A 20,253-nucleotide genomic window follows, 5' to 3' on the forward strand; every position below is an offset into this window, starting at 1 on the left:
AATGCGAAACGACGCTTGGACTAGCATCTTTCACATCGTTCTTGGACAGTAGATGATTGGAAAACATTCTGTGGAATGACAAATCACGCCTCTAAATGTTTTGGCTGGGATACGGTTCCTGACGGCTGCATCATTCAAAATGTCAAATTTGGGTCGGGGGGGGGAACTCGGTAATGGTATGGTGGTGTATCAGTGGATGGAGCATGTTCCATTGGTGGGCGTGCCCAAAATCATTAACGCTGATGGATATCTGGACAACTTCGTGATTCCAATGCTGTGGAAGTACTTCCGCAGTAACCCCCCTTCGTGTTTCAGCACGACAATGCTCCATGCCATACTGCACTGTGTACGAGACTGGTTTCCACAAAACAATGTTAAAGTGTTGAACTGGCCAGCTCAGGGGCCAGACCGCCATCGAACATCTTTGGGAAGAATCAGAACGTCCAATTCGCTCCAGATCACAGCGGCATCTGTTCTGTCGATTTCAGTATGTTGTAGATTTGGGTGTTGCCATAAACCTATGGTAATTTCATCTTTTATCTGAGCAGCTGCATTTTATTAGAGCTCCAGTTCTGGGATTCTATTTCCGTCTCCATAGGCCATTAATGTTTCTTGTATTTACTTCTGAAGCATACATCCATTCTGATGTTTTTTTTAATAGGGAGCTGCATGATATTTTTAACTCTTCTATGGTAATTAGTTTTTCTATGCTTTTCTGAAGACTTGTGAGTAATATTTTGGATATCTCAGGAATTCTCTAATCACCCACTTGGTCTCCTGTAAAGCAATATATGGTCTGGCTGCTCTAGTATTTCACATGTGAATTCATGTGGTTCTTCTTTAATGCTGATATCTTTCAAAAGGATGGCTGAGATGATGTTTGACCCAGGGATTTTTGTTTAAAGAGAAGTATTTGGTATGAGCATCTAATAGATTTGATGTCTATTCCATTTGTGCCTATATGGCCCGGAGGATACACTGATACGATGGGCTTTCTTCTGGGAGGGACTGGAGCTGGTGCTGAAGTTTCCCGATTCTCATCTGTTTCTGTTGACTTCTCTGGTGAATGTAGAGTTGTCCGATAGACTTTAGTTGGGATTTCTGACTGGGTCATCATTTTTATGAGGTTTATAACGTCTTTGGATTGGATTAGTCCCGAGATTAAACACAATAAAGTTATACACTATGTTGACAAAAGTATTTGGACACCTTTTGTGCCATGCAAATTTCGGATCCTATCACATGCAGATACTCAGTGAGTGTCTGCATAAACTTGTAATAAAAGTTGGGATGTGCTGCATATTTTGCACTGAACTCGATGTCAAGATACCACGTTCAGTTGAAATGACAGACTTCCTATGTGGAATGATAGTTGGGTGTCATATTAGTGGCCCTGTTCGTAACATTGATACCTGTGTCTGAATACCGAAATACACCGTTGCTTATATCATTCTTAGATGGATAGTACTACCACGGCAGGAAAACACCCTAGGATTCAACTGAGACATCAACCCTTGTCTCGGAATGTTCGAGCATCCCATACGTCATTAGTGGTGGACTTCGCAGTTAATCTGGAAAATGTTAAAGGAAAACATGCCGGTGGATTTCAAAAAACAACAGTGACGTGTTGGACTAGCCAGCTCGGAGTCCTGACCTGAACGTCATTGAACATCTGAAGAATTAGAACACCGAATTCGCTTCAGACCAAGACCACAGTGGCCATGATCAGCATGAACATTGAGGTAGTCATGCTCAAGTAATAGAAGACTATTCCTGTTACCACGTTATCAGAAATTCAGGCCAGAGATGGTCCCTCTCGGTACTAGAAATGTATTAAAATGCATGTTTTTACCACAACTGTGTGCCCAAATACATTTGTTAATATAGTGTATCATTCAAAAACCGTTAGAAGTCTCCTACTATTCACGTTCCTCATGAGCGACACACGAATACCTTCCTATTTGTTAAGTATTTATCGAGTTGTTTTCCATCGGTACAAACGCCAAGAATTTCATCGTACCGTAAAAGGATCATCCCACATCCTATGTTCACAGTTACTAAAATAAACACGTCCATTCTTCAGAACTGGGCATCGCCTTTCTTTTCCTACTTGGAACAGAATACCGAAATCACAATCTCAGATCTTCTAACAAAGAATATACAGTAAAGATATTTGAACAGCTGTCAATAAAAATAATCGCAAAGCAAAATCACAATAACAGCAATTCAAATTAACAATCAGAAAAGCATTTCCAGAACAGAGTGAGTGCACAGTATCATGCACCAACTTTCCAACTCATGTAAGTACTACTTCACTACAATTCCTACCAACCACAGAAAATCTAATGCTCCCTGATATTACTGGATCCATCCATCTCACATGTATTCAACTGTTCAAAGCTAAATGTGCCATTCAGCTTCCAGCTGAATCGCGTGTAAGAGAATGTGAACCTCAAAGCTGACGACGGAATGCACTAAAGCCTGTGGCAGATTTTAAAAAACCAATCCGGAAGCATTCATTCAAATTCATCTACTCAGATCCCTGCACTTATTTCAACACACATGGAAGACGAACGGATACCTCAAGTTGTCCTATAAATTCAGTTGTGATGATGAGATATGTAATCGTTATCCCTTCACTGCCTTCTATCAACTACACAATCGACAAGACAAGATTCTTTTCGCTCTATTTTTATGTAATTTAACATCAATCTTCAGATTTCTATAGTTATGTTATAAAATACTGCTTCGAAGAAAGTCAACAGACACCATATTGTAAGGATCAAAGAGCAATGACGCCCACCTTAATAAAATATGATATCTGATTTTGCATCAAGGCAATACTACGATGCATATTATCCACAATCGTACATGATCAATGAATTTTAAACCATTCTTCCTGTATGTAACCAAATCCTGAACTTTTGTGGAGCAGACGTCTCTTGATCTCACCTGATGCTCAATTAATCCAACTGATGTTCAATAGGGTTGAGATCAAGTCTCTGTGAAGACTGACCAGCAAGTGTGTTGATGTTCATTTTCCCAAACCACGCAGTTATATCAATAGACTTATGACATGTTGCGTTGTTTTGGTGAAAGAGGCAATAGTCATTTCCTTAGAAACGCCACAAAATAGGAAGCATTGCATTGTCTAGAACAGGGGTTCCCAACCTGGTGTAACCGTATCCAATGGGGGTTCGGGAAGCTTGTCTAGGGAGTACGGTACGGTGAATAGCAGTTAAATAAGTATATTATGCTATTGATATATTACAAAAATAGTTATGTTATCAACATTTCCTGGCTATTCCATGTTGGTACCGTCTGTCAGCCACACCAGCAACATTTCAGGCCTCTTTTCGAACATAGTGAGTTTGTAGACTTTTTTCTGACTGCAGGGTCCGATAACTAGAAATGTCCGGTTAAGATTCATGATAGCTAGTGAATTTGCCAGATCGGCGCCCTCTGGAGGTCGCCTCTGAGGCATCTGCACCTCCTGCGCATGCGCGTAAAGTAATGTATGGTACACACTCCAACTACTTCATTTCGACATGCTCACAGTACACATGTTTTAGTGATAAACATAGGTTAGCTAAATTACTTTTGCCGACTTCACTTTTGCTGACTAAATTGTAATCTAATCGTAAGTAGCTTATAGTTTATTTTTAGCCTAGAGGATAGATCAAGATTTAAGTACATTAAAATATTATTTATTTTTAGCTTATTTTTAAAATGAAAGGGTAGATCAGGATTTTTATATACAAAAAAATTATTTTTGCAGACCCGAGGAATGCACATGCCAAAGAAACGTTGTTACCAAGATTCATAGGTGCAATATGGTTTTACTCTTGTGCTTGACAAAGAAGGTGTGCAAAAACCGCAGTGCTTCATTTGCTCCAAGATATTCAGCAATGGCAGTATGAAGCCATCAAAACTGAGAGAGCATCTTCAGAATGTTCATCCCGAACATTCTAACGAGTAAGAGTCCTCATTTAGAATAAAACGAGCATGATTTGGTAAGAATATCACACTTCATGACCATGGATTTATTACCCCGATGAAACCAGCACTGGAGGCCAGTTATCGCGTCGCATTGAGGGTCGCCAAAGAAAAGAAACCACATGCAATTTCTGAGACATTAGTGAATCAGTGTGCTATGGACATGGTTGAGTTGATGTGTGGTAAAGAAGCAAAATAGAAAATTGCACAAATACCATTATAAAATAATACAATTTATGATCGGATTCTAGAAATGTCAGAAGACATACGTGTATCGGTAGTGGAGGAAATCAAGAAAAATCCGGCAAGAATTAGTTTACAGTTGGATGAATCAACTGATGTCTCTAACTGTGCACAGCTTCTTGTTTTTACTAGATATATATACATCAGAATGACATAAAAGATGAATTTCTTTTTTGTAAACCCTTGAAAGAAACAACAAAGGCAGTGGACATTATGAATTTGGTAATGATTTTTTTTTTCAAATGGCCTTTCATGGGAATTAGTACAATCTATTTGTACTGACGGTTCTCCTGGTGTGTTGGAGAAAAAATCAGGTTTCACCGATTTAGTTAAAGAAATCAACCCAAATATTTTTACAAACCATTGCATCCTTCACCGGTATGCTTTAACATCTAAAACACTTCCACATAATTTGAAAGACGTTTTGGATGTTGTTGTTCAAGTTTTGAATTTTATCAGAGCAAAAGCATTGAAATACCGTGTGTTTAAATCTTTGTATGAAGAAGTTGGAGCAAATCATATACTGCTGCTTCATACAGAAGTACGATGGTTATCCAGAGGAAATGTTTTAGGAAGGGTTTTTGAATTTAGAAATTTAATTGAAATTTTTTTAGTCGAAAAAGAATCTGCTTTTGCTTCATATTTCAAAGATCCAAAGTTTGAGATTTCTCTGGCATATCTTTCTGGTGTATTTGGAATTCTTAATTCTGTGAACATTTCACTGCAAGGTACAGATGTCGTTCTCGCGGAGGATGAAGAAAATATACAATCGTTTCAAGAAAAATTGACTCTCTGGGGAAGAAGGGTGGAGTTAGGTAACTTTGCCAATTTCAAATCTCTTGATGAAATCACTTCAGATCCGGCATATGAAATAAAACAGGAAGTTCGCGATAGCATTATATTGCATTTAAAAACTTTGAAAGAGGAAGTTTCAAGAATAATTCCTCCTGACCACAGGAATGAAGCTTGGATACGTAACCCTTTTCATGTTGATTTAGAAAAAATCAGTGAAAACGACCAAGTGAAAGACGAGCTAATTGATCTCCGCAATAACTAGAAACTCCGAATTGAATTCCAATCAATGAAGTTACAAAATATTTGGTGTACACTTGGAGACGCATATCTCGTTATCACTAAACGTGCTTACATGGCTATCATTCCATTTATAACAACTTATCTATGTGAATCAGGATTCTCAGTTCTGTTTTCAATCAAGTCCAAAACAAGAAACAAACTGGAACTGGAACATGATATGCGGGTATCTATTTCAAAAACTGTACCAAGAATAAAACTGTTGATGGATGAAAAACAGTATCAAGGGTCTCACTAGTCGATTTTACTGCAGTTTAATAAAGATTTAACAATTTTATGACAATGCAATTGATTTATTTACCGAATAAAGCTTTTATGAAAACTGAATTACTGTTTATTTCTTATATTCTTTGAATCTGCATGGTAAACTTAAGAATTTATTTCTTATTATAATGAATAGGGGGTACCAGATAATTTACTAAAAGTCAAGTGGGTACAGGGACCAAAAAAGTTGGGAACCCCTGGTCTAGAATATTCAGATACCTCTCAGAGATCAATGTTCATGGTAGCACAAAGAGAGGTCCGAGGCCAAATCAGGAAAAACAAAACCATACCATCATGCCGCTACCTCTCAATATCATACTTCAGGTTACGCACTCTCGTAAGTGACGTTCACCGTGCATCATTAACACCCCACACACCCTCCTATCTTCTCTGCAAGGGGTGTATCATGATTCTTCGCTCCATAAAATAACTTTCCACTAAACATGCTGAAGATGGGCAGCATGTTGGTTCGGGAAATGTGGGTCTTGTATATTGCGATGCCATGGAAACCCATGTTGTGACCATAGGTTCTTAATATATTAGTGAAGATTCGTCCAGTCGATGCCTGGAACCCTGCAATCAATATATTGGCAGAAGAATTGCAGTTTTTACATATTATATTTCGTAGCACTGTACAGTCCTGTTCGACGAGTATGGTGGGTGAATTCCTGCAGGTAGCATTTGCACTCGAATTCTTGATGCCCTGCGCTTCCATCGCAGTATGGCATCACTGACTGATGGCCTGGAATGGTTAAAATTCTCAACACTTTGTAGAAGAGATAGGCCTGCAACATGGCATTCTAACACAATGACTCTTTTTATCTCCGCATTTTTTCATCTTTGTAGCCAATTCACAGCTGAACTGACTTTGGAGCACATAATTTTTTTTTTAATAATAATAAATCAGCTAACTCATTTTTATTCCCGTAAAGGGAGTAAGCAAGGCCGTTTTAGCCCTATTTAACGTTTGGAGACTGAGGGCAGTTCAATCTCCACTGGTAGCCAATCAGAGATACTTGGCCAGAGGCTATCACTAATTAAGCGGCATGCAGTGAAGAGACGGCTAACAAGTGCCAATGGTACCTAATCTTATCACAATATTTTTCATTTATGAAAATAGTGTGGGTCTACCGTCGATTTTCTTGAATTTACGGGACAAACCTGAGTTTCCGGGATAAAATACCCGTTTGCTGGTGCCAGAGATCGACTAACTCTCGAACCGGTCGATAAAAGGCTTAGAAAAAGTTCCTCTAATCGGCGACTTGAATCGAACTTGTGACGCTCTTTCTTCGGGCGGTTTAGCGCTGAGAAGTGTAAATGCCACTTCCAGTAAGCTACACAGCCTTGTGGTCGGAACATCAAGTATGTCTAGTTTAATATTGTTAAAGTTTCATGCTGGTATTTTCTTTATTTTTGACTGTGTTGTGAAGTGTGTTATTGAATTGAGAATATCATTAACCGATATAGTTTGAAACGCATTCTACATTTTTATGGCACCGATGAGTACATGCAAAATGACATCCAAGAATTCGATGCTGAATGATATTAATATGCCCGATTCAGTGCGATGCAGCATATGTTTAATGTATTCATTGCCCACAGCAGATCCAAAATGCACTTGCATGAAATTCTTTAAACAGTACTTGGAGGGTTTTAACAAGAATAAAACTGATTTTTGTTAATTGATTTATTACTATCGATGCGACTTGGATTCACCATTACACGCCAGAATCCAAACAGCAGTCAAAACAGTGGACAGACAGTTGTTCAGCGCCAAAGAAGACAATGTCGGTTCCATCAGCAGGAATGGTCATGCCATCGGTATTTTGGGATGCTAAAGGCATTTTGTTTATTAATTATCTTGAAAAAAAAAGTAAAACAATAACCGGGGAAGAGTATCCCGATCTTTTAGCCAGACTAGTCGAAAAAATTCGTGAGAAAATACCCGGTTTGCAGAAGGAAAATATCAATTTTCCTCATGATAATGCACCTGCCTACAAACGTGTTTTGACAATAGGCAGAATAAGGGATCTGTAGTATGATTTGTTGTAAAATCCACCCTATTCTCCAGATTTTGCTCTCTCTGACTTCTATCTCTTCCCCGAACTAACACTCTTCCTCGCTGGTCAGCGTTGCAGTTGGAATCAAGAGGTGATTGCAGCTATTGAGGGATATTTTGCAGATCTTACTGAGAACCACTACAGGGACGGGATAATTGCGATGGAGCATCGCTGGAATAAATGTATTAGTCTTAAGGGAGATTATGTTGAAAAATAAAAATTATTTTGAAATTATGAATTCGTTTTTTCATTCGGACGAGAATGTTTCAGACCACCCTCGTATGACTATAGTAACCACTTTGCCTTCAATGGAGGAAAGTGATAATGCAGTCTTGTCATGGGAGGTTGCGAACATGCGGAATTTTCAGTCAAGAAAGGGTTTTATATTAATTTATTTTATATTATTTATATTTATTTATATTAAACTACAAAAGTAGGCAATTGTAACATGCTCAAGTACAACTTGAAGCAGTGCGATGGCGCAAGAAGCTACATCCAATGAATGTTATTAGTGCATGGGATGTGGTCATGGATTGTGTTTATTTGCAATATCAAGGCTGCAAACTTATGATCTGGACGATAAACCAAGTAGGGATAAAGTGGACGAGTGGAAATATTAAGCAGGAGCTGCAAAAAAAAAAAAAAAAAAGGAAGATTGTGGAAGGAATATCAATTTGGCAAGCTCATGATCAATATAAATCACAAGCAAGAAGATTAACTAGTATGAAGGAAGGTGAAAGCAGCATTTCAGAGAAAATTGCCTAAGCAGGCTAAGGTAAATGCAAAAGAGATTTTTATTGCGTATCAAGTGAATAAAGTATGATAGAGACTTTGTTTTTTCAGTGGAAGTGGTGTTCGCACTCCTCAGAGCTAGACTGCCCGAAGAAAGTGCGTCGCGAGTTCGATTCTAGTCGCCGACTAGAGGACCTTTTACTAAAACTTTATTTTTCTCGACTGGTTCACGAGTAGTCCATCTCTGGCACTGGAAAGTGGTTTTTTTCTCCGTATAACTCGGTTTTTCATCCCATAAACTCACGAAAATTTACCCTAGAAACCACACTATTTCAGACGATAAAAATATTGGGGTATGGTCAGTGACCACGACATGGCGGCACTTGTGAGCCGTCTCTTTACTGCGTGCAACTTAAATTAAGGATAGTCTTGGGCCAGCTATCATCGAGAACATTACAGCAAAAAGACAGCTGGCACAACCGTAGTGTCAGTTTACAAACCACCGAAACAAACTTGGTCTACCCGGCCCTTCCTGCTCACCAACATCCAGCAGTCTGCATAGGAAATTTTAACAGTCAACATTACTCATGGGGTTATAGTAGAAAAGATATCAAAGGTACTAGACTGATGGATTGGGCTGAACGCCTTGAACGATCTCTGGATTTTGATGAAAAAAAATTAGAACTTTTAAATCAGGTGAATGGAAGAAAGACTCAACCCCGACTTCTGCTTTGTCACTTGAACACCAAGGATAATCCTTTACCCACTGATAGGAAAGTACTTGACAACTTTCCACGATCTCAACATAGACCTGTTATAGTCACTATATAAACGCAAACCCAGATTATACAATCTGTGGAAAGACAAAATGGAATTTTTGCAAAGCTATCAGGAATTAGTACTCTAAACAAATTGAATCTAACATCCATTGGGTTGTTAGATACAACCTGAATCTAACATCCAGCAGTCCGACCTGAAGTCGAAATTTACAAATCTTTTGTAGGAGTACTGATAGATGCTGCAAAATCATGTTATGAAGAAATTCCAGAAATAGTACACCCCATACCGGTCTGCTAAAACTAAGGAAGTATCCAAAACATACGAAAAAGATCCAGACCCTGAAATTGGAAGAAGACTTTTAGAAATGCTTAATCAACAACGATTGCAACATTGGAAAACAACAACCGAAAATTTAGACTTCAGCCACTCTACCCGCATACCCACTCCTTGCTCTGAAAACTTGAAACTGCAGATTCTAAGCGGAAAGTCACACAGGTTACTTCAAAAGACATAGCAACTGGAATCCAGAAAGCATCTAACAAAGTAAAGATAAGTGCATTCTATTCTAAAGAAATATAAAAAAAAATCAGTTAATGCCTTTTATTCCCTTATACGGAGTAGGGAGGCCTTTTAACCATATCTGGCTTTTGGAGACTGAGCTGGCCGTTCAATATCTACTAGTAGCCAATCAGAGATAGCTGGCCTATGTCGATCACTAATTGAATATCACCGATGAAGAAATCGGCCAACAAGTGCTGCCATCTTTTGAGTACCTAACCCTAACAGGATATGTTACTCTCTGTAATAGTGTGGGTTATACGGTCAATTTTCCTGAGTTAACGGGACGAAAATCCCGAGTTACGGGGGGATAGAAACCCTATTGCACGTGTCAGAGATAGCCTAACTCAGCAACCGGTCAAAGATAGGCTTAGAAAAAAGGTCATCGAGTCGAAGACTAGACTTGAATCTAAGCCTAACTTCGAGCGTCCTAGCGAAATGGATGCAAGTGCTACTTCCACTGAGCTACAGAATCGTTTCTAAAGAAATTAGGACCAAATATATCCATGTTTATAGAAGTGTCAAACAAAATAACCACCTCTCAATGCCATTCACTGAAAACGAACTTATTCAGGCATTCAAATCCCTGAAAAATAAGAAAGCAGCAGGCCTGGAAGGTATATACCCTGCATTAAACATCTTCGAAGTAACGGTCGTAAGTGGTTTTTGCAGTATTTCTGTAAAATTCTAGAAAGCGGAAACATTCCAAAGGAATTCCTGAGCAGCAGAGTTATAGCCATCATAAAACCTGAAACGAGCAGACTGATGTAGCAAACTATCGACCAATATCTTTAATAAATATTCCCTATAAAGGTTTTGAACGATTACTCTATAATAGAATTTACCTATTGATTAATGCCATAGTGAGAAATGAACAAGCCGGATTCAGAGACTCTTGCAGCTGCTGTGACCAAGTACTTGCCCTTACTACAAATACGGAAGCTGGTTTCCAAAAAAAAGGCTTTAAAACCTCAGTAGCATTCATAGATCAGTCCGGGGCATAGACTGAATGGACTCATACTGGAATTTTCAACTCTAATACAACATCCAAAGATGATTAAGATTCTAAAGCGCATGCCATCAAAGCATAAATTCAAAGTATAACTGAATGGTAAAAATATCCCCTTAAAGCACTAAAAAATGGACTATCAAAGGGCTCTGTGCTAACTATGATCCTCTTTAATTTATACATTAGTGACATGCTGCAAATCTCCTCTCGAAAATTTGGATACGCATACAATCTGTGAACGCCAGATCAACGATCTGCGACGAGAGTCAGACTAAACACCTGAAAGAGGCCGACACTTTGCTCAGTTCCGATCTTGAAGATTTGTACAACTATTATACCAAATGGCGTCTTTGCCCAAATCCCTCTAAGGCTGAAATTTGCACATTTCACTTGAACAGTCATCAAGGTGATAAACGGCTGAAAGCCTCATTCAGAGAAGAGACTTTAAAGCACAACCACAATCCAAAATATCTCGCAGTCACCTTAGATTGCTCTTTAACCTTCAAGAAATACCTGGAAAATGTCTGCCAAGAGCTAAAGCCTAGGAATAATATCATCAGGAAGCTTCTGTATTTGGGCTGAGTGGGCAGGAAATAACACTTTAAAATCTGCTGCCCATTCAATAATATACTCTTGTGCAGGACATTGTGCTCCAGTGTGGTTTTCGAGTCATTATGTCAGCATGGTCGACGTGCAACTTAAGGATACCATGAAAATCATCACGGGTTGCATAAAGTCTACACCTGTTGAGTGGTTACCAACACCCTCTAACATCATATCACCAGACATAAGGAAGAAAGCTGCCGCTAAAAGAGAATGGAAATACGTATGGGAAATAACACCTTATCTTTCCATGAGAACCTTCAAAATCTACTATGTATCCGCTTAAAGTTCCGCAATGCGATCTGGATATATGAGCAATTAGATATATGTTCTCAAGAAACAATACAAAAATCACTGGCTTACTTCAATAATAAAAAATTGACATCTCATTACAGACCTCACAATAGAGTTCTCCTGGCTTTGACCTGTCCAGACAGTAATGGAGCACAATGAACTGCCAGAGGGCAGGCCATGCCAGATGTATTCGTATGATGTGCAAATGGTGCCTGTGTAAATTCCCAACATCTGGCGCTGATCAGCAGATCGTCAATCATATCATCCAGGTACCCAGTTCCTGGGTACCTGGAACCCCACTGGTTCCAGGGATCCAATAGATTAGAGACAATTTAAACTGATAAGCAATAATAATAAGCCAACGCCTTTTATTCCTTTAGGAAGTAGGAGAAGCCTTTAAACCCTATCCAACTTTTGGAGACTGACAGGGTAGTTCAATCTCTACTGGTAGCCAATCAGAGATAGCTGTGTGCTCCAGTGTGGAGCACACAGCTATCTTTAGCACACAGTATATATATATATATATATATATATATATATATATATATATATATAGGAAATTTTTCTAAGCCTTTTTTCGACCAGTTCCCGAGTTAGTCGATCTCTGGCACGGGCAAGCTGGTTTTTCCTCCCGGAAACTCGGGTTTTTCGTCCCCTAAGCTCAAGATAGGGACTACGAGATGGTGGCACATTTGAGCCGTCTCTCTTCACTGTGTACCGCTTAATTAGTGATAGCCTTGGGCCAGCTATTTCTGATTAGTACCAGTGAAGATTGAACTGCCCACTCAGTCTCCAAAAGTTTGATAGGGTTAAATGGCCTCGCCTACTCCCGTATACGGGAATAAAAAGGCATTAGCTGATTTTTAATTTAATTTTTTCTTTTTACACACACATACTGTATATATGTGTGTGTGTGTGGCGTTTGCGCACCACGGCGCTTGGCCGCACGAAGGAAGACTTGGTTTCAAGTCTAGTCGGCGACTAGAGGAAATTTTTCTAAGCCTTTTTTCGACCGGTTCCCGAGTTAGTCGATCTCTGGCACGGGCAAGGAGTTTCTCCTCCCGGAAACTCGGGTTTTTCGTCCTGTAAACTCAAGAAAATCGACCGTAGAACCCACATTATTTCAGATGGCGGCACATCTGAGCAGTCTCTCTTCACTGTGTACCGTTTAATTAGTGATAGCCTTGGGCCATCTATCTCTGATTGGTACCAGTGGAGATTGAACTGCCCACTCAGTCTCCAAAAGTTAGATAGGGCTAAATGGCCTCGCCTACTCCCACGTATACGGGAATAAAAAGGCGTTAGCTGATTTTATATATACATATGCCAGGTCTCTTTCGTCTAAAGATGAGTTAGCCGGTCTCATACGTAGGTAGAGGGTTTTTATACCCGGAAACTCGGGTTTTCGTCCCTCAGAACAGGCAAACCGTCCCCGTGAACACACACGGATTACAGCCGTGAATACTGACGACGATATATGTGAACGAGATCGGGTCCTCATCACATGTCGTTACACCAGTAGTTAACCATGAGTCACATAATGGTAGTCAACCTCCTAGGTACGAGACTGCACATGAATGGAAATGGGATATATACATACATATATATACTCGTCCAATACCGATGTTCAAGGACGACAACATCAAATAGACTGGAACTCAACTTCAATCATCCATAAATGCTCCAATGAATTAGAAAGACGTATCTTGGAATCCAAAGAAATAGCTCTCGACCCTATCTATCTAAACAGCAATCTCAGTTACAGCCTGCCTGATTCACATTGCGCTGTAATCCAGTTTTTGCGCACTCATGATATCATTCACACGCACAGTGCTTCACGACCGAACGAACGCTCGGACTCATTTTCAAACACAACTACTACTTGTTCTAAACTCTGTTTTTGTCTCAAGTACAATATATTTTTAGGATGTTGTTTTCTCCATGGTACTGTATTCACCTTACGAAGTTGGCATTTCTAATGAAACTAGTAGTGAAACCTTATTAAACCTCTTGTATTTTTTTTCGGTGGTGTTTAAGTCAATTAATAATTATAAACATGTCATTTAACCGAGTCAATTGTTGAAGTCAAACGTTGACTTAATTAAAGTTAAATATATGCATTTACTTTCCGTGATATTTACAGTTTTTTTCTCCATGTTTAATGGTTATTTCTCTTATAATGTGCACCTGATGAAGGCTGTTAAAAAACTGAAACTAGTTTTGTAGTACTAATAAACTGTTTTTTCCATTTTATACGAAATTTATGTAGATAGGGCTGAAACGTCCTCGCCTATACCGGAATTAAAGGCGTCAGCTGATTTTTTCTGGAGAGATACTTTACTCATTGCTGATGGTAGAAAAGTGAAAGCAGCAGACAAAATAATTTTATGAGTGATTACTTTGCAATGATATGCCATTCAGATAGTCACTTTGCAGTTACTAATGTGATGAAGACTGATGTTAGCATTGATCACATCGAGTACATTAAAAAATATCAATTTGAATACAACAGGTGTGTCAGCTCATGTGCTACGAAAATGTGCAAGAGAACTGGTCAAGGCCTGGAGAAGTTATTTTAATCTAATTCTCAGCTGAGCTAAAGTTCAAAGGGAATGAAAAGGGAGTAGGACATAAATGTAGCTGAAAGATGGAAGTAGCAAATTGCCGACCAATTAGTATCTATGGAGTGATGGCTAATGTATTGGAAAAGTTGGTTAAACGTAAAATTCAGGAATGGGTGGATAGGAATATAACACTCTATGAGGAAGCATAGCTTTGTAAAAGTAGGTTCTCTGTCAATAACACTATGATCTGCTGCACTCTGCAAAGGCGTTTGACAATACTGCATGGAAAATTACTACATAAGTTAGAGCAAATGGGGATGGATGTGAGGTTAGTGGCAAGGATACACGAGTAGCTGATAGACAGACATTAGACAATGGTGGAGTTTAATAAAGTGAATGAAAGTGACTAGTAGAGTGTCACAGAGCTCTGTACTAGGACCTCTACTCTTCAATTTGTACATTCATGATATATAAGAATACTTGAGGGGATATTCAGCTGTTTGCTGATGTGTGTGGAGGACAATAGTTGATAAAAGTGACGCGGGTATCCTGCAAGATGATTTACATAAATTGGCTGTGTAGGCAAAGAGCAATGGATATCAATTTAATGTTTGAAAATCTAAGGTAATTCACTTCGGGATGAAAAGGTTACATACTTTGTATCATATTGATGGTACTAAATTACAGGAAATTCATGAGGCTAGGGATCCTGCTTGATGGTGGATAAAGATTCAGAGGAATTGTTATTCCTCTTTATAAACCCTATGATTCGTCCACATGTTGACTACTTTGTATAGACTCGGTCACCTGAGTTTCTTGGGATCAAGAAGTGGTAGGGAGGATTCATATATGCGTGACCAAGCTGGTGACGGGTCTGTAGAATGCTCTCTATGAGTATAAATGGATGGTCTGTGGGTTGTAGAGTTTAGTGTGTGAGCACCCCAACCATGCGTATTTAAGGAGATGTATAATAGATATTGTGTGAGTAGTGGATATAGTACTGGACTTCCAGAATGAATCTTTTACTCCATGGAAATACCTTTCTAAATAATAAAATAATAATCGTAATAATAGTATATTCTGTTTGTTGTTAATAAGAATAACGGAGTATATAGTTGCAAACCATTTTGTGTTTACCTGTCAATGACTTTTCTTCCCGAAAGGGAATAGATCAAGTTGTTTAACCCTATTTAACCCTTGAGCAACTTACAAAGCAGGGGCAGACAGTATTCACCATTGCTGTTAGTGATACCTGGTCCAAGCTATCAGCGATTTCAAACAGCTTTCAGTGACAAGATCATGGCAGGTAACCGTGGCCATCTCGTGGAAAGTGACACTAAAATTTTATTTAGTATGTTTATAATAAGTATAACGAAAGCCAAGTTTTTTTTTATCGATTTTTTATGTCATCTCTAAACGCTAGATGTATCGGGACCTATAGCAAGATAACAAGATTTAGTGTGTCGACATGTGATCAGAGAGAATAATGGAATCTCTCTTAATGTGTTTCTTGAAGAGTTTTAGATTGTGCCCTTTTGGTGGATAAACCGTACGGAGGAGATTGAACTATATGGAATGATGGAAGAGATGTTAGTTTTACAAATCTGGAGCGTTATGATATGTGGACGTTGTTCATCAACTTCTCGGGTTCTAACGTGATTAGCAGCAAATTTAGGATAGGGTGTTGCCAGTTCAGTGAAGCATCGTCCAAGGAAATGCTTTAAAAAAAACATCTGTGGGAAAATGGATGAAAGGGGCATCCAGAGAGAGAGAGATTCTAAGGTTGGGTGGAATTCGAATTTATAAAATTTTAGGAGTTGCGCAGAAGATATGTGATGTATAGTACGAAAAAGTAAAAGTATCTGGACATTTGTGTCAGGATAGGTTTGGAAGTGAAAGTCAGACCAAGAAGAGGAAATATCTTGTTTCGTGCGTGGAGTGTTACCATAAGTCAGGAAAAGTGAGTTATGGTCCTTCTTCGATGCAATAAGGTGTGCTGTGTTTTGGGAACAAGGTAGAGATCATAGCAGCTTGAATCTTGAGTCATCTGGGTGCTACAATAATTTGTGACTGACGAAGATTAATTGATTGTGAATAGATAATGGACATCAGTAAACTGTATACAGGATAGGATTTTGTGAGAGATCATTGCTCTCTAGGTGTAGTGAAGATGAAACACAGCACCTCAGGTAGTACTCTGATTTTGATGGAAAAATCATATGAGAGAAACATCCACATGACTTGCAATAAATGACTAGATAACGAGCTACACAGTGATTTCCAGCTTCTTATCTAGTCAATTCTAAGGGGTAAAATGAGACCAAAAGAGCAGCTTGGAAAGAAATTGCGATACAAAACTGGATACCATGTATTTGAAATAACAAGATCACATGAACTTCTTTAAGTCTTTCTTTGATATGTGTCCAAAGGTGAATTGAGTTAGAAAGAAGGTCTTTGTAGAACGAGAATGGTGACGTCCATATTGTTGATCACTAATTAACGAATGTGTTTCTAGGTGGTGAAGAAGATGGTGGTTAATTACCTTCTTTTCAATTTAGAGAGAGTACAGAAGTGAGCACAAGTTGAAGATAGTTTAATGGCAGACATTTATTTTTCTCTTTAGGAAGAGTGGGGATAAAACTTTCTATACCGTCGGAGAGATTCCAATGAGTAGAGGATCTTACAAAGATGACACTGTATGGGTGCTGATTCTGGAACACAAAGTATCACTCTTTAAATTTCAGATTGACTGCCATAAATTGATAGCATAAAACAGAGGTGTCTGCTGAGACCTATAAAAATCGCCCCTGGTTTTATAGAGTTACGTTATCCGAAGAAAAGTCAATTGTAAGTTATATTTTAGTTGACAAGTAAAGGAATTTCCTCTGCCGACTTCTGACTCGGTTGATCTCTGACACTAATAAATAAGCTTCCATCTCTAGTTTGTCTCAAGAAATCCACATTATAACTCGCATTACCACATAATAATTCAGGTGTTATAGTTTAGGGATACGAGATTACTGTAATTCTTATCCGTACTCTGACGAGTGGAAGTGTTGGTTCATTGATTGCGTGAGTTCACTATCAGTGAACACTGAAGGATGGAGAGTAGCTGCTCACTAGTCATTAAAAAGTTAATCTCTGTTTGGAAAACAAAAGCCGTAAAGGATTTTTTCGGATAATATAAATGAGGTACAATAAATTATAAAATGTATGTGTAGATTGCATAAAACAGTTTGCTCGATAATAAGTATATATATATGGAAAGAGACCATTGTGAATATGCATTCACGAGATCCGACTCATATCCCGAGGATAAGATTAAACTAGTGGCACAGTTGTAACAACTCGCCATCTCGTGGTTCCTAATCCTAACAAAATATATTTATTTTCTGAAATAGTGGGGATTTTCTAAAATCGATTTTCCTGAATTTGAAAGATGAAAAATTCGAGTTTCCACGAGAGAGAGACTGTTTGCCAAAGATCGATTAACTTGGAAACAGGTTGAAGAAAGGATTAGGAAAAGTTCCTCTAGTCAGCGATTAGTTTTGGAAGGAGAACAGCTTTCTTCATTCATCTTGCATTATGAATGTAAATGCCAGTTCCACAGGGCTGCACTGGTCTATTTGCTTTTAATAAAGTAAATACATTAATATTATCATAATTTAATTAATGATAATTAATTTAATGCTTAAGCCTATGATGGATGAGAGAGAGTGGGGATTGGCTGATCCTACTTTTCCAAAGTTATTAAGTGCTAACTTTAGTGTTAGCCCGGAAGCAGGTCGCAAACAGAATTACAAAAATTCCTGTAGTCGGCAACTAGTTTCGGACTGATAACAGCTTTCTCGGGTATCTTACGCTATCTTTTGAAGTGCTCATCACTACAAAATTACTTGGATTATTAGAAATGTTATTATTACGTATGATAGGGCAGTTAATCCTATTTGCATTGTGCATGTTCTTCTGGCTGGATTGCTGGGATGAAAAATACCAGGTTTCGGAATAAACAAACCTTTACGTATGAGACTAGCTAACTCTTCTTCGATTGGAAAATAAAATAGTATCATTGAACTTTAAGTTTGCTAACTATTATCTAATTTTATTAATACTTGGTTATTCCAGATAAATGGATCTAAAAAATGTGTAAAAATTGCTCAATATTTATTTTATTACTGAGGTTTCGGGTTAATTTTTGAACTAAGAAATTAGTTGATTTGCTTACAACAATTATATATCCAATGTAAAATAACGCTGAAACTAACTCGCCTTTTTATATATAAAATACGAAGTACTTATTCACATAATTCCTTACTTTATTTTTTGATATTTTCTTATGGATTATTGGCTTTCATTTTTATGATGCATATGTAGTAGGTTAGTAATTTGGTCTAAAAATGCAATTGTTGCCAGTAGATGGCATGGCACGGCACATTCAAAGATACTGTTGGTTGTAGAATAACATCGCCATTGTATAATTCCATTTGAAGACAGGAGTCAGTCGTCTTAATTGTACAGTGAGGTATGATTGAGTTTGTAACATATTTATGAATTGAAAAGTATGAGGTTACCACAAATAAAAAAACCGAAAATTATATTATTAATTTATAATGATTTTATGACACCAGAATTATCTGTCAGGATGGCCGAGTGGTCTAAGGCGCCAGACTTAAGATCTGGTCCTCGTAAGAGGGCGTGGGTTCGAACCCCACTCCTGACAAACGAAGGAATTTTTTTTCCCCCTCTGCTGTAATATACATTATCGTAATGATTAATTTCGCATAGGGTAATTGAATTTTGAACAGAAATTATAAGATTTTATGCACTCCAATTAACATTTCTTTCTATGTTAATTTCTCTCTTTTTTATTATGAAGAATGTTTCCCTTGCTGCTTGATGGTTCATGAGACTACAAATCCTTGAACACAGAGGAAGGAACTTAAATATACATTCGGCTTTGAAATAATGCCGGATTTAATATCCGCTTGATTTACGTAATTAAATATACAATTTTAGGAATTGATAAAAGTTGGTGGTGTAGACTGAAAATTAGCTAGGGCTGTATTGCATTCATGGGCAGATAGTGATGCTGCTTAAAGTTGAGGGGAAGTTTAAGATTATAGATTTATATGTTGTATACAGTTACTATGACAGATTATTATTATTATTGCGTGACACCTCCAAGGAGTCCAAGGACTTATCGAGGGAGGGCACCTACTCTACCACCCTATCTCCACCCAATTCTCCAAGTACAACTAACGGCAACTACATCATCATCTCAACGCCATCTACCGCCCACCACCACAACTAGTATTTTCACAGACAATCGCAAACATCCATGCGACAGCTTTATTTATTCTCCTCAGCCTTTTGACAGATATTGGAGAATTGGCAAATACTGCAGCTTCACAAAAAAAATCATGTATCCCATGAAACAGAGCAGAAATACCATTTATTTACTTTTGAAATATAAGGCTTTTAGCTGTCCTTTACTAATCCAAGAATTTTATGGTATGAGCCAATTTTTTTCCTTTTTTTTCTTTCTTTCTGTTTGTTTATTAATAAAATGTTAACAAATCTTATAAATCTTACTTTGCTAACAAATGTGTCAATTTTGAATTAAAATATCTACTAGGGGTAATATTTGTAGATTCTGTAATAGGTTGAACATTGTATGCATGTTTTTTTTTTTTTTTTTTGCGTGTGTGTGTGTGTGTGTGTGTGTGTGTGTGGAGGAGATATAATTAAAACATTCATGGTGTTGGTTATTCTAGTAGAGCATTCTCATCCCTCAACAGTTACTCTTTGGCTGATAGGATTTGATATTATTGTGTAGCTAGATTAAGCAAGATTACAGGAACAATAAATATGATCACAGTTTTGCTGTTGTTGGTTTTTCCAGGGGCCCCTGGCAATAAAATTTATGGGGGGGGGTTAAAAATTTCTACATTTGGAAAAGATGATGGCATTTCTTCTGCAGCTAGGTATTGTTGTGTGGCAGTATTGAATTTTTTCTATCTTCTTTTTAAAATAGTAGAAACTGTTTCAATTCATCATT

The 20,253-nt window shown here is 38.0% G+C and overlaps 1 protein-coding gene and 1 non-coding gene across 2 annotated transcripts; both read left to right on the plus strand.

Annotated features, from left to right (window-relative positions):
- The first annotated feature begins 4,054 nt into the window (after nt 1–4,054).
- LOC150095957 (protein ZBED8-like) lies at nt 4,055–5,296 on the plus strand. The gene is made up of 2 exons (XM_090409573.1): nt 4,055–4,178; nt 4,503–5,296. The coding sequence occupies exons 1-2, from the start codon at nt 4,055–4,057 to the stop codon at nt 5,294–5,296; spliced, it is 918 nt and encodes a 305-aa protein (XP_090265699.1).
- Nucleotides 5,297–18,831: 13,535 nt separating this feature from the next.
- On the plus strand, nt 18,832–18,915 carry TRNAL-UAA (transfer RNA leucine (anticodon UAA)). Its single transcript has one exon. It is a non-coding gene; the product is annotated as a tRNA-Leu (tRNA).
- The last annotated feature ends 1,338 nt before the right edge of the window (nt 18,916–20,253 follow it).

This window comes from Typopeltis vanoorti, chromosome 19 (assembly GCF_054136105.1).
Source record: "Typopeltis vanoorti isolate ZY-2024b chromosome 19, IOZ_Tvanoo_1.0, whole genome shotgun sequence".
Lineage (NCBI taxonomy): Eukaryota > Metazoa > Arthropoda > Arachnida > Uropygi > Thelyphonidae > Typopeltis > Typopeltis vanoorti.